General features: G+C 44.9%; 1 protein-coding gene across 5 annotated transcripts in view; it reads right to left on the reverse strand.

Moving 5' to 3' along the window:
- Window positions 1-1,466: 1,466 nt before the first annotated feature.
- Window positions 1,467-23,463, reverse strand: part of LOC310829902 (uncharacterized protein) — a 122,868-nt gene continuing 100,871 nt past the window's right edge. For all 5 annotated transcript variants that reach the window (XM_083708916.1, XM_083708915.1, XM_083708919.1 and 2 more), the window contains 17 exons: window positions 22,723-22,827; window positions 21,796-21,864; window positions 20,274-20,378; window positions 18,953-19,021; window positions 18,554-18,655; window positions 17,598-17,660; window positions 14,928-15,032; window positions 13,544-13,615; window positions 12,770-12,854; window positions 11,556-11,632; window positions 9,105-9,248; window positions 8,297-8,368; window positions 7,416-7,533; window positions 6,363-6,559; window positions 4,171-4,358; window positions 2,953-3,057; window positions 1,467-1,926 (listed from right to left, as the gene is read on the reverse strand). In XM_083708916.1, the coding sequence (XP_083565042.1) occupies window positions 1,633-1,926; window positions 2,953-3,057; window positions 4,171-4,358; window positions 6,363-6,559; window positions 7,416-7,533; window positions 8,297-8,368; window positions 9,105-9,248; window positions 11,556-11,632; window positions 12,770-12,854; window positions 13,544-13,615; window positions 14,928-15,032; window positions 17,598-17,660; window positions 18,554-18,655; window positions 18,953-19,021; window positions 20,274-20,378; window positions 21,796-21,864; window positions 22,723-22,827 (1,970 nt within the window). In that variant the 3' untranslated portion in view covers window positions 1,467-1,632. The remainder of the gene's footprint in view (window positions 1,927-2,952; window positions 3,058-4,170; window positions 4,359-6,362; window positions 6,560-7,415; window positions 7,534-8,296; window positions 8,369-9,104; window positions 9,249-11,555; window positions 11,633-12,769; window positions 12,855-13,543; window positions 13,616-14,927; window positions 15,033-17,597; window positions 17,661-18,553; window positions 18,656-18,952; window positions 19,022-20,273; window positions 20,379-21,795; window positions 21,865-22,722; window positions 22,828-23,463) is intronic.

A 23,463-nucleotide genomic window follows, 5' to 3' on the forward strand; every position in this document is an offset into this window, starting at 1 on the left:
GCAGAGGTACTGGAGTTGGAAGCAGTGTCTGGACAGAAATGGCTAAAAAATGTCCAGGAAAATCTGGACATATGACAACCCATGTCGGCAGTGTCATTTTTGGCAATGTTCATTAAAAATAGCTCAAAAACTTGTGATTTTGCCATAAAAAGCTCAACAACTTTGGGAAAACAAAAAAAACCTTTACATTTGTGTCCAGATTACCACTTTTTGAAATATGGCAACCCTATGTGTATGTTGTTGTTGTTGTTTAGTCGTTTAGTCGTGTCCGACTCTTCGTGGCCCCATGGACCAGAGCACGCCAGGCACTCCTGTCTTCCACTGCCTCCCGCAGTTTGGTCAAACTCATGTTGGTAGCTTCCAGAACACTGTCCCACCATCTCGTCCTCTGTCGTCCCCTTCTCCTTTTGCCCTCCATCTTTCCCAACATCAGGGTCTTTTCCAGGGAGTCTTCTCTTCTCATGAGGTGGCCAAAGTATTGGAGTCTCAGCTTCAGGATCCTATGTGTATACTGGGCTTCAAATACCAGCAGCAGGTGTGCAGTGGAGCCAGAGTTAAGCAGTAATGTGTATACAACCTAAATTGTGCAAAAACATACACGTGTTGCTTTGTATAAATTACCTAGGTTGTAAAATTCAGATTTGTGTGGTGCACTCAACTTTCAAATATGGCTGAGTTAGATTTGGGGGGCATGACTCCTTGCTGCCATCTATGTCTCAATGCTTCATACTTTCCTCCATTTTGATGATGCCCAAAAAGATTTCATTCACCTAAAGGAGAACCTCAGCAAAGCAAGGACTGCTGGAGCGACACAAATGAGCATCATGGACTATGGCTATAGAACATATTCTTTCCTTCAGGTGTCCTCAGGTCCTAGTCTTTTCTGGCCTCTCTCCCACCACAAAGGTCTCTCTCTCCCTGTTATCCAAGGACTGCAGCTCCCCCCCCCTTTTCTGAGACTCATTCCTAGAGAAAAAGCAATTATTTTGCCTAGCCTGTGGTTGAGAATATATACAAGGCATAATTTCTCATCAGCAAAATAAGAAGAGCAACAATGGCTCACTTCACAGTTTTGTAGGAAGGATTAACAAGGTAGGAGTTCTGCCCATCCCCTTGTACAATAGGATTCTATGATTCTAAGTACTTCTCAATATAAATGAATCGGGATGATTGAGTTGCGGGAATTTCTTGCAAAGGGTTGTGTGGAAATCCCAAAGTTTGAAATTCAGAACATCAGGGTTTGCTTAAAGTTCAGTCTAAAAGTGGATCCCTATTTGTTTACGAGAGGTGGGGGAATCTATGGAGATGCTGTAAAAATGCAGATCAGAAAACTTCTGTATGAATCACGAAATGGCTCTTGGCAGTCAAGATCAAATGCTTCCCCCACCCTCTTCCTGCTTTCCCTTTCCCTCCTAGTTGGGCAAGACTCAGGAACAGGAGAAAAGCAGAAGCCACGACACAGGAGGTTTGCCTTTTCTACCTTAATTTCTCACTGTATTTTGCCAGTGTACAAAGGTGAAGCCCTGCATTTCCCAACATGGGAGTTGCGTCCCGGATGCCAGCCCGAGATCATCCTACGGAGCGCCCTCCGGTGAAAGAGGAGGATGCCACAGTAAGCAACATCTGGGGGGGCTACTTCTTGCTTCCTTTATGCCTCCCGCCTGCCCTGATTAGCTTTTCCCCGGCAGCGGATGACCGGCAGCTGTCCTGATACGTTTTCCTGTCGTATTCTTGGAGTTCTCGGGGCGTCAGTAGTTCCTGGCAGACGTTCCACGACCAGGAGTATGTGGAGAAGGTCTGGTAGAAACTGGGGTTCCCTGAGTCCAGCCCAATCTCTGCGCCGCGCACTCTCTTCCAGAGTTTCAGGGACTTGTTGCGCTCACGGAGAGCAATTGCCATCCGGTAGGCGTCTGTTGCTTTCTTCACCTGAGCGGGAGACAGGTTGGAAAGGGAGATGAAGCTGTCAGAACAGTACAGTCGTATCTCATGTTATGTCCGCTTCATGTTACGTTCTTTCAGGTTACGTCCCACGGCGACCCGGAAGTACCGGAAAGGGTTACTTCCGGGTTTAACCCCATGCGCAGAAGTGCAAAATGATGTCATGCGCATGCGCAGAAGCGGCGAATCACAACCGCTGCAGGTTGCATTCTTTTCATGTTGTGAATGGGCCTCCGGAACGGATCCCATTCGCAACCAGAAGTACCACTGTAATGGCTAACGGCAAGGGAAATTTTATGCAGGCGGGAAGTTAATCGGCGTTCCCTAGTCAGGCATTCTTCCCTCTATATAGAGCAGAGTGTGCTCTAGCCCTGCCTCGCCACTGTGTCCCCCTGCAGGCTCCAACAGCACACTGTCCACAAACTGGGGGAAGATATGAAGGAAGAAAGGCTGCCAAACATACATAGACTGTGCTCACTGCAGCTTACTGAAATCGATGGAGCAAGTTAGCCATGGATCCAGCTGAAGCCCCATTGATTTCGGCGGGACCTGGACAGCAATCCTGTTGCCACTCTGCCAGGAGAAAGTTCCATTCTACTTGGACATGTTAGGATTCCACAATATGGACATGTGGCTTAGACAGAACCCGACCTACTGAAGTGTGTTGGCCCTTAACCTCTCGTTGGTTCATTTGGGATGATTTTCTTTCTCATGTAAGGACTAAAGAACACGGCTTATTGCCCACCTTCAACGCATGAGCATCTATGGAGCAGTATACTAGAGTGGAAATCTTTTGGCAACTCCTGGTCTTTTTATAATCTATATTGTTGCAGGGAATGTGGGCAGGTGGACAGCTTTGGGGATCTTGTTATCATTTCTATACGTTTCCTTTTTCCTGTTTGCATTTTTCTATGTTTGCTGGTAAATCAACACCACCACCACTACCACACACACACACACACAGAGAGAGAGAGAGAGAGAGAGAGAGAGAGAGAGAGAGAGAGACTAGCATACCTCCCGTCGGATCTCTTCCAGATTGTCGAAAGTAAAACGCCGCTTTCCATGTGTCAGCTGTGGTGTGAGAGTGAGGGAAAGCTTTTTGGGCTTGTTGGATTTAGGCTGTACAGAAAAGAATGAAAGAAAGGAAAGGAGAAAGAAAACGAAATCTTAACCATCAAGCCTGGAAAGACCAGCAGCGGCAGCTAAGTCCCACACACCACAGTTCAGGGTAGGAGAGGGGTGAGGAAACTGCTGCCCCCTCTCTTCCTACTCTCTGCAGCATGGTCAGGCCTGACCTGGCCGTGGAGAGCAGGTGGCAGCTTTGCTGCTCAGCTATTGTAGCTGGGCACAAGGTGCCTCACAGCAAAGGAGGGTGGGTGGCCTGATACGGGGACAGAGCTGTTGCGCCAGGCACAAGCACCGCAGCCAAGGTGTGGCTCCTTCTGGTGCAAAGCAGGGCTCAAATGAAGGAGCCTACTGTGAGGGGTGCCTGTTTGTTCCCCCTCTCAATATTGCGCCCTGCACGCCTCTGACTGGCAGCACAAAAAGTGTTAGCACATTCCCACCCCCCAATTTGGGAAGATGCCCATGCAAATGTATTAGTGCTCAGCAAAAAGATTAGTTCTGAATTATAGAGATTGAGATCTAGTAAGACTTAGCTGGGTGTGATTGGCAATGAACAAAAATCATTAGGATCTGTTTCATATATTTTTTTAAAAAAATCAATCCATCTAGGTCTGTACTGTATTTGGGGGAAATAAGGTGACGTAACCCCTTCATGGATCACTGCCTTGTCATGGCGAAGGGGCTTGAATAACTCCAAAAAGATCTGAGCTATGCCGTGCAGGGCCACCCAAGACGGACAGGTCATAGCCAAGAGTTTAGACTAAATGTGATCCACCTGGAGAAGGAACTGGCAAACCACTCCAGTATTTTGCCAAGAAAACTCCATGGAGATAAAAAAGGAGTAGCTTTGAGAAGAAAGTGAGAGTTTCCAAGGCATGCTCTACTTCATGGGGTCATGGAGAGTCGAACATGATTAAGACGACTAAACAACAACAACCTGACGTAAATCTACAGTGCCCACTAATCCAAACAAAAGTAAACTGGGAGGTGCTGGAACCTCTTGTTCCTTGAAAATGGGGAACACAGACTAATGTGTATTCCAGAGTTTCATTGTGTTGGAAACAGCTGCTAGGCCTGAGCCTGGTGCAGAGGGTGTCTTGCTCTCACCTCTTGCTTTAGCCATCTTTTCTTATGGAAGAAGTGGTCCTCAAAAGAGGAGAGGGGTTCCTGCCTCCTCAGCTGTTCCAGCTTCTGGAGATTCTTCTTTGGCCTTCCTGGCGTCAGGCCATCTTGGTTGGGGATCAAGGGGAAGATGGGCACCTGAGAATAGGGGCTCTCTGATGGGGCGATTTTTTCTGGCAAAACAGGAAAGGAAAAAGGGAACCAAACATTAGGAAAGGGAGTTCCTGAGGTAGGAGGGAAGCAAAGCTAGGTCTGGATTGAGCAGGAAGGCCATGGGGCTGTGGGGAGGTCTCCTGCCCCCTCAAATAACCCTGCCCTTTCCCCCTTGCATCAAATCCCTCCCCCAAACCCACCTTTTCTACAAAGCCTATAGCACCAACCCCTAGGCCTAATATACTGCTGTAACAAAGTGTGAATGCATGGAACCGAACTGTGCATCCATTAATCCAGTTAACAAATTATATGTTGAGTCCCTTGGGGCACAGACCTGTCCTCTTATACCCTGTGGAGCCAGCGTGGTGTAGTGGTTTGAGTATTGGACTAGGACCTGGGAGAACGGGGTTCAAAGCCCCACTCGTCCATGAAGGTCACTGGGGGACCTTGGGTCACTTATTGCCTCTCAGCCTGACCCATCTCAGAGGGTGGTTGTGGGGATTAAACGAGGAAAGGGAGAACCATTGACACCACCATGAGCTCCTTGGAGGAATGGGTAGGATAATAATGCAATCAATTAATAATAATAATAAATGCATAGCGCCATCTATGTGCATTACACGTAAATCAACAGCAACAGAGTTATGCCCTTCTCCAGCTAACCACATCCTAACAATGCTACATATGTATTAGGATAATAATATACCATATTTTTTGCTCTATAAGACTCACTTTTTCCCTCCTAAAAAGTAAAGGGAAATGTGTGTGTGTCTTATGGAGTGAATGCAGGCTGCGCAGCTATCCCAGAAGCTAGAACAGCAAGAGGGATTGCTGCTTTCACTGCCCAGGGATCCCTCTTGCTGTTCTGGCTTCTGAGATTCAGAATATATTTTTTTCTTGTTTCCCTCCTCCAAAAACTAGGTGCACCTTGTGGTCTGGTGCATCTTATAGAGTGAAAAATACGGTATATATTTATATAAGAATCTATGGGAGTACATTACAGTGCATTTTTGTACAGCGGTACCTCGGGTTACATACGCTTCAGGTTACAGACTCCACTAACCCAGAAATAGTGCTTCAGGTTAAGAACTTTGCTTCAGGATGAGAACAGAAATCATGCTTCGGCGGCGCGGTGGCAGCAGGAGGCCCCATCAGCTAAAGTGGTGCTTCAGGTTAAGACCAGTTTCAGGTTAAGAACGGACCTCCGGAACGAATTACGTACTTAACCTGAGGTACCACTGTATATTGTTTCTTTCCTCACATTTCTTTTCTTTTCTTTTCTCGTTCTTCTCTTCTGTATCACTTTATTTCTTTATAATCAAAATTCTTTTAGTAAAATAGTAATACCGAAAAAAGGAGGAATGGCTTATCTGAGAATATGAGAACCTGACCCCAAAACTAGTTCTCACAGTAAAGCAAAACCAGAGCAGGATTGCTAGTGGTCAGCACAGCACTTCACGGCCAACACTTCCTGTTTCCCAGTACATGACCCTGTGGTAATGACACTTGCATACATGAAAGGGTTAATGTGAGCCAGAAATGAGCTCAAGTTACCTTGGAGGACCTTCCTGGAAGAAGTAAGTAGCCACATATCTACAGCCTGAATAGCTTAGCAAATGCAAATGCTACATGATTTCTTTTGTAATGAAACCAAGTTCTTTTTTTTTTGTAATGAAACCAAGTACTTTTCTTTTCAAATTGTTTGGAACCTTTTCTTCCTTACTTTTACAGCCAATGGGTGGAGACTTCTTTATTGTAATTGCGGAAACCTCTGTAAGTAAAATCATTACTTATTTGCAAAGCCAAGTGTCTGTGATTTATTTTAGCCTAAGTATTTTCATGGAGAACGTTTGTTTAAAGGTGGATGAAGGACAGATGTAAAATCTAACCAAGTTTTAATGTGCTTCGTACCAATCGTCAGTGTGCTAAGAATCTTTTTTTGAACCCCTCTCTCTGACAGACCCAACTTTGTTCTTAGCAGCTACTTTTATCGGCCATAAACTGGTTACACAGGCGTTTTTCACCTCGGAGCTGTTCCACATACTCCTCCAACTCCTTGTCTTTCATGACGCAGATACGGGCAGCGCCAGCAAAAGCAGACAGGGAGGTGGATTTGGATTTTTTCATGGGACCTTTCTTCTGAGCAGACTTGCCCTCAGTAATGCTATCGGAGCGCCAAGCTTTCTTGCCAGTAGATTCCAGGAACTTTTGCCGGTAGTAGCTAGGAGGCAAGCAAAGGAACAACACTGAGACAAACGTTAAAGAATGTGAAGGAACTGAACTCTGTAGTCCCAGGCTACTTGCGTGGACTTGAATATTATACATAGGAAAACATATTTTACTTGTGTGGACTGTTGCATATCATACAGGCTTATCTTTACTGCATATTTTCTTGTTTGTTCACTAGGGATGAGCCTGGAAATCTAGCTAAGGTCCTGAGGCAATGAAAACTCCACTGGATATGTGAGAGGTTGCACACCCTTCATCTGAAAGTGGGGGAATTAAAAACTCCAAACTTCATTGAACCAGTAACCCAAAATGTCTATCCCACAGTTCCTCCAAGGAGAGCTGTTCACCTAAGAGCCGTTGCCCCACTGCAGGCCAGAAACTGCTAGCCAATGAACCAACACATGAATGAATGACTCAAGAAAGAGACATTTTCTTTCTTTCTTTCTTTCTTTCTTTCTTTCTTTCTTTCTTTCCTTCCTTCCTTCCTTCCTTCCTTCCTTCCTTCCTTCCTTCCTTCCTTCCTCTTTTTTGCCAAATCGTTTTCTGCACTCTAGCGTCGATGTGTCCATAGTTTCCGCTTCTTGCTGATTACTTTCCCAGTTATTTCAAATTCACATTCCATTCCTCGCAATTAACGTTACCGTATATTACAATATTTTTTGTAGTAAACAAACAAATAAACAATACAAAAAAAAAAAACAACACTCAGTGAGTTTCATGGCTGAGCAGGGATCTGAATACTGATCTCCTAAAACCAGCATTCTAACCAAACTGGCTCCCTAATATATAAATAAACAATCAATCAATCAATCAATCAATCACACACATACCCTGCCCCAGTTTCTCACCTGACAATATTCACAGTGGTTTTCCTTGGCAGCATAGAAGTCTCCACAAGCTTTGACAAAAGCTCAAATAACAAGATCCCTCGGGCGTCAACAGTCTCCATGTCACCTTTCCTGGGGGCTGAGAGGAATGGGGGGGATACAGAGCAATTAGAGAAGCTCCCATTTCCTCCCCCCTTTCAAGCCATGGCTATAACTGCTGCAGTTGGGGAAAGGAAGGAGAGGTGAGTGGCTCCAATTTTAATCCAGAAAACAACAACTACAACAACACCTCTGTTATGTACTGAGTTGAATAGGATCCAAAATGCAGCAGTCTGATTGGTCCTAGAACAATAGGATTCAGAATGCAACAGTCTGATTGGTCCTAGAACAATGCAGTAGTATGATTGGTCCTCAGGAGCCACCCAATCCAGCTCCAGATGGAAGTGAATCCACAACCTGATTGGCGTACAGGAGAATCCCGGAATTAGCCAATCACGTGCAGCCCCTTGGGTAAATAATGTATATAAAGCAGATATTTTGGGAGAACTTTCATTCCTCCTCACCACTATGAGCTGAATAAAGAGCATGAAATCCACTCCCGACTCTGAGTATATTTCAGCCTCAGATATTCATCTTAATGGCCACCACCAGCAAATTAGCCTTGTGTAGCTAAAGACACTTTCCCACAGAAACTCCCAAGATGCTGCAGAGTCCATACAGAGAGAGCAGGGATCAATCCTAGGACTCGGCTAAATTGGTAAAGAAAAAGCGTTTTATACGCATTATAACGCTGTGGCACCAGATGGCGTTGTGGAGCTACGTTTTTGCCAACGCGATTTTTCATACAAAGTTTGCAAACGCTTCTTTGATGTTACCCTAAATGACAACACGGTTGATCTCACCTACGGCCTGGATGAAGCGGTTGCTGTCTGTGATGATGTTAAGGAAGTCTGTGAAATTCACCTTTCCATCTCCTGTAGGACAACACACACACACACAAAATAAAGAGCTGATTAGTCGGCCTGAGACAGTGAATCACAATAATGCCTTACTCCTAACAGTAGTTGCCGCTGGGCAACCTTGTCACTCTCAGACTTCCATTCATTCACTTGTATTCTGTGACTCAGTTCTGCACATGCTGGAGAAGGGTATGTTTATGTCATTTTAGGAGACGAGATTTTTTTGCAAATTTCTTCAGTTTTTGGGTCTGAGAAATTCAAATCTGCTTTTATATTTGTGACTGGACCACATTTAGCTTGGTAAGTTTGATGAAGAAGCACATAAACTGCTTTCGGAAAACCAATGATTTTGCTTTTACCTTCTGAAAATGTCAAGTAACGCTAAATTATAACAGAGGGTTTCAACCTTTTTGACCCCATGGCTCCATTAACCAACTACATTTTTCTGCAGCACCCCTGTGGGGCTGAGGAGCCCAGTTATGTCACCCCTTGCCTGCAGAGCTGGCAGCCTCTCACCCTTTATTGAACACATAATAATAATAATAATAATAATAATAATAATAATAATAATAATATATTTATACCTCGCCCATCTCCACCCCTCCTGGAGTGTTCCCTCAGCCTCCTCTCCCCTCTCCTTGGAAGTCCTCCGGCCAGCTGCTCCTGCTTCCCCTCGTCTCTGAGCTGCCCACCCCACCCAAAAGAGAGGTGCCCCCCCCAATATTTTGCTTCAGCTGCAGACAGAACTCACTATCTGTGTCTGCGTACACCAGCTCATCAAAGGCTTCCTCCTCGGTTAAGTTGATTCCCAGGTTATAGGCCGTGCTCTGCAGGGCTCCAAGGTCAATGGTTCCATCAAAGTCCTTGCTGAAGGAATCGTAAGCATTGCGGAATGCTGGACAGAAGGTTGAGGTGGGGGAAAGAAGAGGGAAGACTCAGGGGGAGACCAAAAAATGATTTGCTCAGAGAGAGAATCCGTGAAAAGGACTAAGCACCAAATTTCTCCTATGAACACTCCCCACCTCTGCCTCTGTATTCGAAACCCCATGTTTACATAAAATCCTATCCTTAGTTCACTAGCAAAGTCGGTGGTCCTCAAGTTTCTCTGACCCAGAACCCACCTTTAACACAGACATGCATTTGGGGAACCATTTAATTATTTACCACACAGACTTCTCCCCACTTACGTGTGACCAACTCGAGCGCAAATGCATATAGGTGCAGCGCTGGGAAACAAATAATTTGATACAAACCCAGAAGTGGCGGGAGAGAGCTGCTGGAGAGTCCTCATGGCTCACACTTTCATTTATGTGTGCGGGGGCCCAGAACATAACCCCTGTGTAATGGGGTTGGGAAAACACCTGTATATTTGTATGGTGTAACTGCAACTATTGCACCCCCGCCTTAGATAAGGATGTGACTCAGCAGGGTTTCAGCTCACCCGTTGAAGACCAGTGGTCTAAATAGCAAGTTTCATTGCTTTCAATAAAAATGAATCTGTACTAACTTTGTCTAGATTGTGTCCCTCCATTGACTGATTAATCTACCATTGCTTTGCTACAATCCTTGAAATTGTTTCATGATGATATTGACCGCTGCAAGTCTTTCATGGAATGCGTGTATGTTCTTGCTTGCATTTCCCTAGCTTGTTTGTCTGTATGTTTAATCCTTCTCTCTTATAACTGAATTTGTATTTTAAAATTCAGTAAAATACATTTGTGAAACAAATCAAAACAAATGATATTGGGAAGCGTGTGGGAACATTTATATAATTTAGCAGAGTTTAAATGATCCCCTGTTTGAGTTTATGCAGCGACAAGCGGGTTGCTAACTTGTTTGAGTCCTATCAGTAATTATACCTTCCTGGTTGATAATCCCTTTCTGTTCCTCTTAAAGAAAACACACATGAATCTGAATCATATTAACATAAACTACTTTACTTTCAGATTCATTCAGCTTTACAGCGTTGTTCCTGAAGGCAGTTTTGTTGATTGGTTGGTCGGTTGCTGCTAGGAGTGTTAACTGGTAACTGCTTGGATGCAGTCTTCGCATGACTTGCTACTATCTAGTATATAGTTTATCTGTTATGTAACCTAAGCCTGCCTTCAGGAACAACTCTGTAAACCTGAATGAATCTGAAAGTAAAGTTGTTGTTGCTTAGTCGTTTAGTCGTGTCCAACTCTTCCTGACCCCATGGACCAGAGCATGCCAGGCACTCCTGTCTTCCACTGCCTCCCGCAGTTTGGTCAGACTTATGCTTGGTAGCTTCGAGAACACTGTCCAACCATCTCGTTCTCTGTCGTCCCCTTCTCCTTGTGCCCTCCATCTTTCCCAACATCAGGGTCTTTTCCAGGGAGTCTTCTCTTCTCATGAGGTGGCCAAAGTATTGGAGCCTCAGCTTCACGATCTGTCCTACCAGGGAGCACTCAGGGCTGATTTCCTTCAGAATGGAGAGGTTTGATCTTCTTGCAGTCCATGAGACTCTCAAGAGTCTCCTCCAGCACCATAATTCAAAAGCATCAATTCTTCGGCGATCAGCCTTCTTTATGGTCCAGCTCTCACTTCCATACATCACTACTGGGAAAACCATAGCTTTAACTATACGGATCTTTGTTGGCAAGGTGATGTCTCTGCTTTTTAAGATGCTGCCTAGGTTTGTCATTGCTTTCCTCCCAAGAAGCAGGCGTCTTTTAATTTATTGACTGCTGTCACCATCTGTAGTGATCATGGAGCCCAAGAATCTCTCATTGCCTCCATTTCTTCCCCTTCTTTTTGCCAGGAGGTGATGGGCCCAGTGTTAATATGATTCAGATCCAGGTTTGTGGGATATAAAGCTGTCACTCAAGTCCAACATTCCACACCTAGGACCTCTCTGGTCTTGACCTTCCCAACCTCTGAGCAAAATAAAAAAGAGCTGTTTGGGTTTGTAGTATAAATTGGCCATAGCAGAAGAATCTACAGACCTTTCAGACCTATGAGTAGGTTGTCTCCAGGGTCCTAAGAAGACTTAACAGTTGCATCGGGGGGTAGCCAATGTGGTACCCTCCATATGTTAAGAACTACAATTCCCATGAGACTCAGCCAGCATGGCCAATGGTGAGGAAAAATGGGAGTCATATATGGTCCACCATATCTGAAGGTGTTCCAGATTGGATAGCCCAGAATTATGTTATGAATTATGTTTTGCAAACAGGAGAATTACCTGCCAGTTGTGGTTTGGTCAGGTTCCTTGCTGCTCTGGATTTGCCCATATCACTGGGAGCCTCAGAATACTGAATTCTGCCAAAAATACAAAGAAAGAAGCACAACGTCGATTAGCCAACTCACGGCTTCTCCAAACTTAACTTTTAATGTATTTTTTATCTTTGTTGGAAGCCGCCCAGAGTAGCTGGGGAAACTGTCAGATGGGCAGGATACAATTATTATTATTATTATTATTATTATTATTATTATTATTATTATTATTATTTTGCCCTGCTCTTCCTGAGCAGAGATCTCTGCTTTAATGCCCTGTGTCTGAGCATTTTTTTATTTAATTTTTTTCCCCTGCGAAAGCCCACTTTTAAAAGCTGCATCATCTGTTTGGGTTTTCCACAAATTGAGGTTTGCTCCGATTGAGCTTTCAAGAGCAGGTTGTCTGGGTTTTGTTTTGTTTTGTTTTTAAAATTGTCATTCATTTGAGAATCCATTAATGGAATGAATAAGGTACTGGAACTTAAGAAGAGGCAGGCAACTTGGGATTAAAGGGGGATAACGGTCATTCCAAAAATCAAGAAGGATCTATCCTCCACTAAAACCATACAGATCAGTTTTCCCATACTATTTTCATGTCAATACTTGTAGTTCATTTAAATAAGGCGGTAAATACATTAAGACCAGAGTTAAGATAACGGGCCACATCCAACGCAGGGTGCTTGCGCAAGGCTCCTATTCTTTGCCATTAGGGACGTGGGTGGCACTGTGGGTTAAACCACAGAGCCTAGGGCTTGCCAATCAGAAGGTCGGCGGTTCAAATCCCCGCAATGGGGTGAGCTCCCGTTGCTCGGTCCCAGCTTCTGCCAACCTAGCAGTTCAAAAGCACGTCAAAGTGCAAGTAGATAAATAGGTACCGCTCCGGCGGGAAGGTAAATGGCATTTCCATGCGCTGCTCTGGCTCGCCAGAAGCGGCTTAGTCATGCTGGCCACATGATCCAGAAGCTGTATGCCGGCTCCCTCGGCCTATAGAGCGAGATGTGCGCCGCAACCCCAGAGTCGACCACAACTGGACCTAAGGGTCAGGGGTCCCATTACCTTTACTATTCTTTGCCATTGCACCCCCTTTTCCTGATGGTCAGGGGGCTCTCAGAAAAGCCAGAGATGTGGGGCAGGGCCCTGCAGTTAGGTAGAGGGAGCTTGCATTCGTTAGCCCTGACTAACCTGCTTGGTGCCTCTTGGTGGTGCCTCTCTGTCACCTTTGGAAACCTGATGGACTTTGCATGTAACTTTTTACCCACATATGTTCCTGTGAAGAAAAGGAGATTTGCATAAACCGTCAGTGGTAGACAGGAACACCCCCGATGGCAAACAATGCGTGGACCTCTCTCCAGAAAACCTGTTTATTCAGCATTCATTCTGATTTACTTGCACAAAACGTACACGGTGTTGTATTTACAGTGGTACGTCGGGTTACGAACTTAATTCATTCCGGAGGTCCGTTCTTAACCCGAAACTGTTCTTAACCTGAGGCGCACTTTCGCTAATGGCGCCTCCCACTGCCACCAGCGCACAATTTCCGTTCTCATCCTGGGGCAAAGTTCACAACCTGGAGCAACTACTTCCGGGTTACGTGGAGTTTGTAACCTGAAGCGATTGTAACCACTGTATTTCCTTGATTAAATTTATATCCTAGCCTTCCTTCCAAAGGATAGACTATGCTGAGTCTCTACTGAGCATTTGTCCGGATTTGTTTGTGGGGCAGTTATGTGGCAATGAACTATTCTTTTTATTTTTATTATTATTAGCATTTTACCCTGCTATTCAGCCAAAAAGAGTCTCTTGGAGGCTGTAGAACAGAAGTGAGGCAAGAAAGCTGGGAGGGCACTAAGTACTGCCATAGACTGCAAAGCTACCAAGTCCAAGAAATGGGCTTTTCCCCAATCTGTTGCTTCTATATTTCCATCACCAAAGGTAAAACAACAACAAGAAACTCACCCTCCATCTCAGAGCGGGCCAGAGTGACATTGCAAGCCCTTACAAACTCTTTCAAATTCACCGTCCCGTCCTCTGCAAGGCAAAGAGAGAGAAGGACTTGAGAAAGGCCAATGTACTTAAAAACCCCATTGCAGAGAAAGAAGGGGGACAGCACAGCCTTACACGGCTTCCTTCCAGATTAAAAGGAAAAATGCCTCTTAAAGAACTGCATTGCAGCTTTCTTCACAAACATTATTGCTATTGTTATTTATTGAATTTATATACCACACTATACCCGGGGGTCTCAGAGGGGTTCACAGAATAAAATCAAGATATAAAACCACAAAACACATAATAAAAATAAAAACAACAACCCAATAGCCCCCCCCAAACACATTTTAAAAGTGCATAGAATATAAACATAAACCACATTTCTACCTCACTAACATGGAGGAACAGATTCCCCAAGACAGATTATAGCAACAAGTAATAATAATAAAAAATATTATTTATATGCTGCTCATCTGACTGGGTTGGCCCAGTCAGTAGCCATATGCCATATATTATATAAGTGTTTGTGTATGTATGTGTGTGTTTTGTGATAGACAGAAAGAGAGAGAGAAAGTGTGTGTGTGTGTGTGTGTGTGTGTGTGTGTGTGTGTGTGTCCAATTAAAACAAGCTCTGCCATTTAAAGTACTGGTAACTTAAAATAAAAATACAGACCGTTATAAAACAACAGTCATTCGAAAAAACAAGAACAGATAAAATAGCCTTAGCTCAGCTAAAAACAGGCAATCTGCCTCACCCTCTGAATGCCAACTGATATGTAAGGGTTGATACAAGTTTCCAAAGGGCAAGGCCCAAAATATTGCCTTGAAAACAGCCTTTTGAAACTGAAGGCAGTAGTGACTGAAATCTATTTGTTCACAGTAGTCTGTAGAAAATATTATAATAACGGACCACATAATAATGGACAGATCTCCCGAAATATGAATTGCTTTATTAAAAATTCAGAATGAATGGCAAACCTATGGAACTGCCTTGATCAGCCTTGGACTCCCAGATGTTGTTAGACTACAATTCCCATCATCCCTAGCTAGCAGGACCAGTGGTCAGAGATGATGGGAGTTGTAGTCTAAGACATCTGGGGACCTAAGGTTGAGTACGTCTGTGCTAGAGTATGGTGGGTGATGGGTGGACTCTAAGGACTTGGGCAGGATTTGTGGCCTTGTTATCCCATCAGAGAGTTGTCGATGGATGTGCCACGAGAGAGTCATCCAGACTGTAGACTAAACGGCTGCATCAACCTGTGTGATGTGCAGATGTGAAGGTTTGGGGAATCATATTTTAGAACTCTTAGTTCCATGGTCTAATGAAGATGAGAAGACCGTGGGACACACTCACCATTCATCATTGCAATCTTCTGTGCTTCCTCCAGTTCTTCCTGCGTTAAGAAGATTCCCATGCCACCTAGGACAGTGTCCAGGTCGCTAATATCCACTTTTTCATCTTTAAAGGAAAAGCAATAGATGTTTCACCATATTAAACTGTGGAAAACTCCCATCTGGTGCCACATTTGGTCCCACAACAATAATTATTAATACCCCGTTTTACAAATGAAGAACACTGAAGAAGAAGAAGAAGAAGAAGAAGAAGAAGAAGAAGAAGAAGAAGAAGAAGAAGAAGAAGAAGAGTAGTAGTAGTAGTAGTAGTTTGGATTTGATATCCCACTTTCTCACTACCCGTAGGAGTCTCAAGCGGCTAACATTCTCCTTTCCCTTCCTCCCTCACAACAAACACTCTGTGAGATGAGTGGGGCTGAGAGACTTCAGAGAAGTGTGACCAGCCCAAGGTCACCCAGCAGCTGCATGTGGAGGAGCGGGGAAGCAAACCCGGTTCCCCAGATTACGAGTCCACTGCTCTTAACTACTACACCACACTGCAAGAGCAAGTTAATGCAGCAAAACTCAGACCAGTGATCTAGATTTCTGTTCCACCTTATGCCTCACAGCTCACAATTTGAAAACACAATCCGAAGTGAGGAAGAGAAAGAAAGAGGTTTCGGACACTTCCATATGACCTGTTTGTCCAAAGTCTGGGGGAAGGTTAGACAACATTACAGCTTTCCACTGCATTTTCCTGTTACTTTCCTTCTTATATAAAAAAGTTTCGGTTACAGATAGGTAGCCATGTTGGTCTGCCATAGTCAAAACAAAAAAAATTCCTTCCAGTAGCACCTTAAAGACCAACTAAGTCAGTTCTTGGTATGAGCTTTCGTGTGCAAGCACACTTCTTCAGATACACAGTGTATCTGAAGAAGTGTGCATGCACACGAAAGCTCATACCAAGAACTGACTTAGTTGGTCTTTAAGGTGCTACTGGAAGGAATTTTTTTTGTTTTGAAAAAAGTTTCGTTTAGGGTAGGAAGGAAGTTTGTTGTTCAAAAGTTCCTAATCAACTTTAACTGTGTAACCTAAATTTGCCAGCATGTGACTCATTCCCAACCCCAAAATAGTGGCAGCCTGGACGCACCCATTGTGTTTCCGGTGTTGTACACTGGATGCACGAGATCAAAAGTTATTCACGGAACTGTCTAGCATCAATTAGCTTTCTGTCTCAGTTTACAAACAGTAAATTTAAATGTGTGGTAGTCAGTGGCATAGCAGGGGTGTGTGTGCGTGCCATAGGGGCAGTTGCCCAAGGCGCAAAATTGTTAGGGGGAGCAAAATTTCAACATCTGGTGTTGCCTCAATACAGCTGTGTGTTTCCATCGCTGGGCTCCATACAAACCAGGAAGTGACCTCTCTAGACAACGGAACAACTCTTCTTTTCTTATCTCTGGGGCTGCGATCTTCGTGGTGACATGGACGCTGTTTGGCAATTGAATGTGCATTTGCACTCTGTCCATTTCCCTCCCACCCACCGCTTCTCATGGCCCCAGAGCTGGCAACCCATGCTATGCCACTGGCAGTGGCATATTTACAACCCATCAGAAGTAATGCCTATTTTTATTCCAACTACATGCGCCTTGGACTGTAGCCGTACATCAGTTTTAATCCTCAGCTTCCTGCTCCAAGAGTGGATATTTCTACTTCCTCCCTTTTAATCAATTCCCCCCCTTTTTTTGTACATTATTCCTTTTCCCAGTTTCAGCAGCTCTGACTAGCATAGTTAGGAGATAAGATGGCCAGATGCAAGAGGGCTCCTGGGCCTTTAATAGTCACACAAAAGTGGGAAATTCAACAGGTATAGCTTGCCACATAAATTCCATCTGCCCAAATACCATTCTCTGCACATCTTTTAAAGGTGCATGATGGGGCCCAGTCCTCTTTTGCATCTGTCCACCCTACTGAGAGGAAAAACAGAGGCAATACAATGTGTCAGTGGATGCTTTCTGTTCTGCCTTCCTTGAAATGCCTGCAGTCCTCATGAAGATTGAAAACGGGGCTTTACATTGCCCCGCCCTGCCCAGATTTGATTCTTCTTATCATGCCTGTGGTTTCCAGTAAGGAAAAATACCCTTCTGTTCCCAAATCCTCCCTGGTCCACAGAGCGAGTGGCATCAATGAACATGCAATGTTGTACTCAGGGCTGTCTTAAGCATATGCAGCGCCGGGGTGCAACGATCCACCCAGCGCCCCCGCCCCCGGTTGCCCAGTCCCGGGCGCGCAGGAGGGAGGAGCTGGCCACCTCAGCGTCTTGCTGGCTCAGTTGCCCCCGAACCTGCGGCACAGAGCCGCCTGCAGCAGAAGAGCCTGCTGCGGCACTCCAACTGATGGGCGGGCTCTTCCCCGGACTCAACTCTCAGCCCCGGACTCTCCGCCTGGCGCCCCTGAGAGCCTGGCGCCTGGGTGCCCCACACCCCTAGTGCCTATGGGTAAGACGGCCCTGAACGTACTCTGGCTAGAAGGAAGAGAGGTGGTGGTGAGGAGTCATGGCACCATAGCTGGGAGAAGAACGCTTGGGGTCAAGGCAGACCCACCTTAAGGGCCTGGGTGGGTTTAAAAGCTTGCAAGGCTTAATCTGGAAGATAACCACTGCCTCTCCATTTTCCATGTGAAGGTGAAAACTCACCCTGAATACTGGGGAGGTCTTGAATGGCCCACATGAAGTCTTTCATATTCACAGTACCATCCTCTGTAAGGCAAAAAGATTAACTGGGATGGGGAAGAGAGACCCATGCTGATGCTTCCCCCACCATATCCCTGGATGAATTCTTATATTGATTCATATGCTGTCGGTACTTCGGTTTTCGAGCGTCTCAGAAAACCGAGCGTTTCGGTTTTCAAACACCAAAAACCCAGAAGTAATTGCTTCCAATTTCCAACGCTTTTCGGAAGTCAAATGGCTTCTGCTGCATGTTTTTCAATTTTCTCCATTGACTTTGGAGAACGCCCTCGGTGCTTTGGTTGTCGAACGTTTCGGAAGTCAAACGGTCTTCCGGAATGGATTACGTTCGACAACCAAGGTACCACTGTCTTTCCTGGAAGATGAAAGCAGTTGTGAGAAAATATGGGAGAATTGCAATTTGATGGTGATGCTGACAACATGGGGACCTTCCATAAATGTCCATGAAGGAGAAAAGGCAGTTACACATGAAAAGCACCCTGGAAAAAGCGTCCTAATTACAAGGAGGATGGGCAATGAGTGGCTGATTATTCCACCCCCCGTCCCTGGGCTTTATGTAGTCCCCACCCTGCAAAAATTCAAAGCACCCTCTCTGAGTTCCTTTTCTAAACATGGGAGAAAGAGATGATGAAGATATATTTTCCCCCTGAGGGTGAAAAGCAGCCCAACGAGGAGAATTTTGAGTTGAAAAAAATGAACAGGGGGAAAGGGCTATAGTCCAGCCTCCCTCCTTTCTGCCATACCGATTCACAGCCTGCTCCTGGCTGCTTTGGGTTACCAAAGTTAAAAAGAACGTGAACATGGAATATGTATGCAGCTTGAGCATCAGGTGTGAAGCATTGGTGGCTGTGAGGACTTTCCAGGGACATGATCCAACGGTGAACCCAGTGATGCATACTCACTATTGATTGTCCTTTTGATAGCCTCCTGAACTTCCATCTGAGTTAAGCGAAGCCCCATAGCACCCAGGATAGAATCCAGTTTGCTGACATCCACCATTTTGCCTTGAACAGAAGGGGGGGGGGCACTCAGTAGCAATTTGTATCCATCACTTCCATTGTGTAAAGTAAATTCCAGATATTTCCCATGTTATTCACGAAACGTAGTTTGGTCCAAAGGCTCCTCCCTTTCCCCATTTTGAGGCTCCAGAATGTCAGAAGAGCGCTATAGTTCTTTATTAACTATTTGTTGTCATGATCCATGTGCACAGAATAAAGATCGGTGTTTTTAATAATAATTTCTTAACCCAACTGCATTGTAACCACCCCTCTTTCAATATTACGGTTCACGGTTCAGCTCACCAGTCTGCTGGCTTGACAAAACCGAATGCACCCCTCTCTTAAATGTTTCCACGTCCACTGTCCCATCCGCTGCAAGGAACAAAAAGAAGTTGTGAACGAGACACAAAAGTGCTAAGCGGCTCAGAAGGTGGCAGCAGCGGGAGCCAGAATAGCAGTTTCCCTATTGGTTTGGCACAGAGACAGCTCTCAAGCTCAACCCACCTTCTTAACATGCCAACGTGAGGGGCACAAATTGGGCCAAAAACTCTTCTCCTCCCCCAGTGGCACATGCATTAGTCCTAAAATCTTAATATCTATCTTTGGGTTTCCCAAACTTGGGTCTCCAGCTGTTTTTGGACTACAGTTCCCATTCATCTCTGACCACCGGTCCTACTAGCTAGGGATGATGGGAGTTGTAGTCCAAAAACAGCTGGAGACCCACGTTTTGGAAACCCTGACCTATCTGAATAAACAACAAGCGGACATGCCTATGCATAATTTAAAAAATTGCCCTAAGAATAACCAGTTTTAAAAGCCAACAAAAAACCCAAGAGACCAAAGCAGACTGGGCAGGGATCAAGCAACTGGCAGGGCCTTGAGTTGCAACCCTCTGAGGAACTTTGCAACCCCCACATGTTACCAGCTATGGGGCAAAAACGATCTGTGGTGGGAGTGGCATCAGTAGCAATGCTGACTCTTCTATTTGGAACACTGACTCTTCTATTTCTTATTTTTTCCTTCCCAAAAGGCTACCTGCTGACCAGGGAGAGGCAGTCACAAGGAAGTCCCCTACCCCATATTTTGACTTGGCACAGGTGAAGATCAACTACCTTGCCACTATGAATAAAAATCGGTGCTTCTGTATATTTTTCATAGTTTTTACGTGGAGGTGGGTAGCAGGGAGTGGGGAACCTGTGCCCCCTCAATCAGCTGTAGCCACCATGACCAATGGTCAGAGATGATGAGCTTTGCAGCCGAAGTACATCTAAGGAACATGCCTTCACTCCTGTTTCAGAGTGGTGTCCTTCATGTTGTGTGTCTCCCATGCTCCTGTCCAGAAGCCACTGTTAACCATTGTCGTTTTTGTACATGAGGATTAAACTATATGTAATGCAGATTTTGAAGGATGCACCCACAGCTATTTTTGGTTGTCCCCTCAGGTTCATTTTGCCATGTGCCTTTGAGCAGTGGCTGCAGCACAAGTAATTTGACTGTTCCCCCAACCTTTCATAAACAAAACTGATCAGAAGAGTTGCCTTGCTGAATTAAATCAAGCTCGTCTAGCACTCAGCAGCAGCCAGATATAAAGAATCAAAGAAACCAAAGAATCAAAGAAACCAACCGTCAATCGGAGTACATTTCAACGCCTCATACAGCTGCTTGTTGGTCAACTGGATGCCCATTTCATCCAAGACTTCCTCCAAGTTTTCGATAGCAACCCTTCTCTCTGCAAAAGAGGCGACAGTGTTGGCAACAACCTTTTGTCGAACGCCCAAAGAATTGTGCAAAACGTGCTCAAGGTCACAACACTGTCCTCGCTGTGCAATGCTCTCCTCAAAAGGGTTGAGATTTTGTGAGTGTCCCATATAACTACTCAGAGAGTGCACATGAAGGGACAGCATGGGAATGCAGCAAAGGACCTCTGCAGGTCCTGGCAGAGCGTCTTTTCCTGCCGGGAACCTGAACTACCAGGTCCAAAATCCCCAGCAGGAAACTAACACTATGTGCATCATTTCTACCAGGGAGAAAGCCCCACAAAGGTCAAGGTGGGACTTCTCCCTGGCAGAAATGATGTGCATAGTGTCCGTTTCCCTCCAGGGATTCTGGGGCTGCTAGTCACAGAATTCTAGAATTCTAGAATCATGGTCCAACCCTCTTCTCAACACAGGAAATTCAGAGCTAGAGCTGTCCAGAAGCCTTTGCTTGAAGACTTCCACCAAGAGAGAAATGAAGGAGGAGCAAAGAGAGACAAGATGAAGGAGCCTCAAGTTGCTAGGTAGGTAAGGTAAAGGACCCCTGGACGGTTGAGTCCAATCAAAGGTGAACATGGGGTTTGGGCGTTCATCTCACTTTCAGGCCTAGGGAACCGGTGTTTGTCCAGACAGCTTTCCAGATCATGTGGCCAGCATGACTAAACCGCTTCTGGTGCAATGGAACACCATGACATAAACCAGAGCGCATGGAAACGCCGTTTACTTTCCCACTGCAGCGATACCTATTTATCAACTTGCACTGGTGTGCTTTTGAACTGCTAGGTTGGCAGGAGCTGGGACAGAGCAATAGGAGCTCACCCCGTCGTGGGGATTTGAACCACCAACATTCTGATTGGCAAGCCCAAGAGGCTCGGTGGTTTAGACCACAGCGCCACCCACGTCCCATGCTGGGGAGGGACCTAGGGGAAGAGAAGGCTTCAGGAACTATGGGAAGACAGGGACCTTTAGTCCTCGCAACTGTCTTATTGGGACAACATCTACTGCAGAGAGTAACTGGGCTCATTAGACCTGAGCTGTTTTGTTTCTTTGAATAGTTAACTTCACTGGCACCTTGCGAGTTATTACTCACCTGTCCCTGACAATGATTGTATTCATTTTTCCGCAAGTCTACAATTTCACATCTGCAATACATTTGTGACCAGTTTCCACATGCCTTTGAACTGCTTGAATATTCAGTACCCAATGGCTCATATCTGAATGTTGGAATCAACTCTACTGAGCAGAACTATGTCTAGGGTCATATGAAAACTGTGCCACATATAGAGTCCACAAATAGAACAGTAACCTATTGGTATGTCCAGACCACCCCACCCCCACACACCTCAAACAATGGATTTGTTAATGTGATTGGTTTTAAGGCTCTCAACTTACTGGTTGATGACAACCCTCGGAGCGCTTGGATTTCTTTGAGACATTCACTGAGGTTTACAGTTCCATCCTCTGTAATGTAGAGAAAAAGAAACAGCAATAGACTGGTCCCATAGCCACTGTCATCATTTAAATCATTGCCCCTGAAAACATTACAGACCCTTTGGGTGGTCAAGAACATGGCAGCATGGCTGTTGTCCAGGACTGGCCACTGGAGAACATTACACTGCTTTTTGAAAGAGGTTCATTGGTTACCAGCCAGCTTTTAGGCTAAAAATTCACTGTCCTTGAAATATACTCAGAGTCAGAGTGGATTTCATGCTCTTTATTCAGCTTATAGTGGTGAGGAGGAATGGAAGTTTCCCCAAAGTATCTGCTTTATATACATTATTTACACAATGGGCTGCACGTGATTGGCTAATTCCAGAATTCTCCTGTAGGCCAATCAGGTTGTGGATTCACTTCCATCTGGAGCTGGATTGGGTGGCTCCTGCAGACCAATCATACTGCTGCATTGTTCTAGGACAAATCAGACTGCTGCATTCTGAATCCTATTGTTCTAGGACCAATCAGACTGCTGCATTTTGGATCCTATTCAACTCAGTACATAACAGTTCTGAGGCTAACCTTTAGTGTACACATCAGAGGACATGTGTACTCTTGTTTGTGATTTAAGACCAGATGTGCAAATCTGCCTCCTAGCATAAGAAGATTAAACCCTACAATGGAAAAAATACTCAATGGTTGGGTGCTAATTGCCTTGCGAGTATTTTTATAGGTTCAGTTCACTCAGAATGAAACTCCACAGTCTGAGCATCAGATATTCTGCATATTGTTTGGTATGTTATAGGGTTGCTTTATTTGTTTTTAGCTGCTTTGGGCACCACTGTATGGAAAGTAGGGATAAGCATTTGAATAATAAATACTGACCATTCACATCCACATTCGCCAAGACTTCCTGGAGCTCTTTGTCACTCAAAAAGAAGCCCTTGCGGGCCAGAATGGATCCAAGATCCAGAACAGAAATTTCTTCTTCTGCAGGGCAAAAGGGGAATGGAGTCAGCGAGGGGATGGATAGACAAGAGAACACTCAAATTCACATAACACTAAAACCAGGGTTTGTTTAACAAACCACAAGATAATCCTGAGTTGTCGCACAGATTATCAAACAAACAATGGCTTATTTCTCCAGTCTTTGCTTTGTTTTCTAGTTTTACCAAAGGGGCTGTAGACTCTGAAGCAGCACAAACGCAGGACGAAAGGGAGAAACACATTCCATTAACCCTTCTCACAGCTATTTAATAGTTTTCTGGGTTGTTATGGCCTGTATAGATTGTTTTTTAGCTGCTTCTTCTTCCTGCTCCCCTCTATAGGAATCAACTCTTTCACTTCAACCTTTCTCTTTCCAAATAGCACTACCTTCATATCCTTTCTTTTCTTTCTTTTTACCCAAATTTATCAAAATACAAAAAGGAGGGATCATGATTAGAAGTGGAGGGAAGGGGAGATTATTTAAGCCTTTCCCTGCACACTGATCCCAATGAAAATCCCTCCCGCCACAGGATTTTATTTGGACAACCGATGTCTAGAAGCAGAATTATTTTCCACACGTAGCTTAAATCAGAACAGCAAAGATGGAGTGCTACTAAAGCATCCATTGTCCAGAAGCAT

The sequence above is a fragment of the Podarcis gaigeae genome, assembly GCF_964106915.1.
Source record: "Podarcis gaigeae genome assembly, chromosome: 13".
In the NCBI taxonomy this organism is placed as follows: Eukaryota; Metazoa; Chordata; class Lepidosauria; order Squamata; family Lacertidae; genus Podarcis; species Podarcis gaigeae.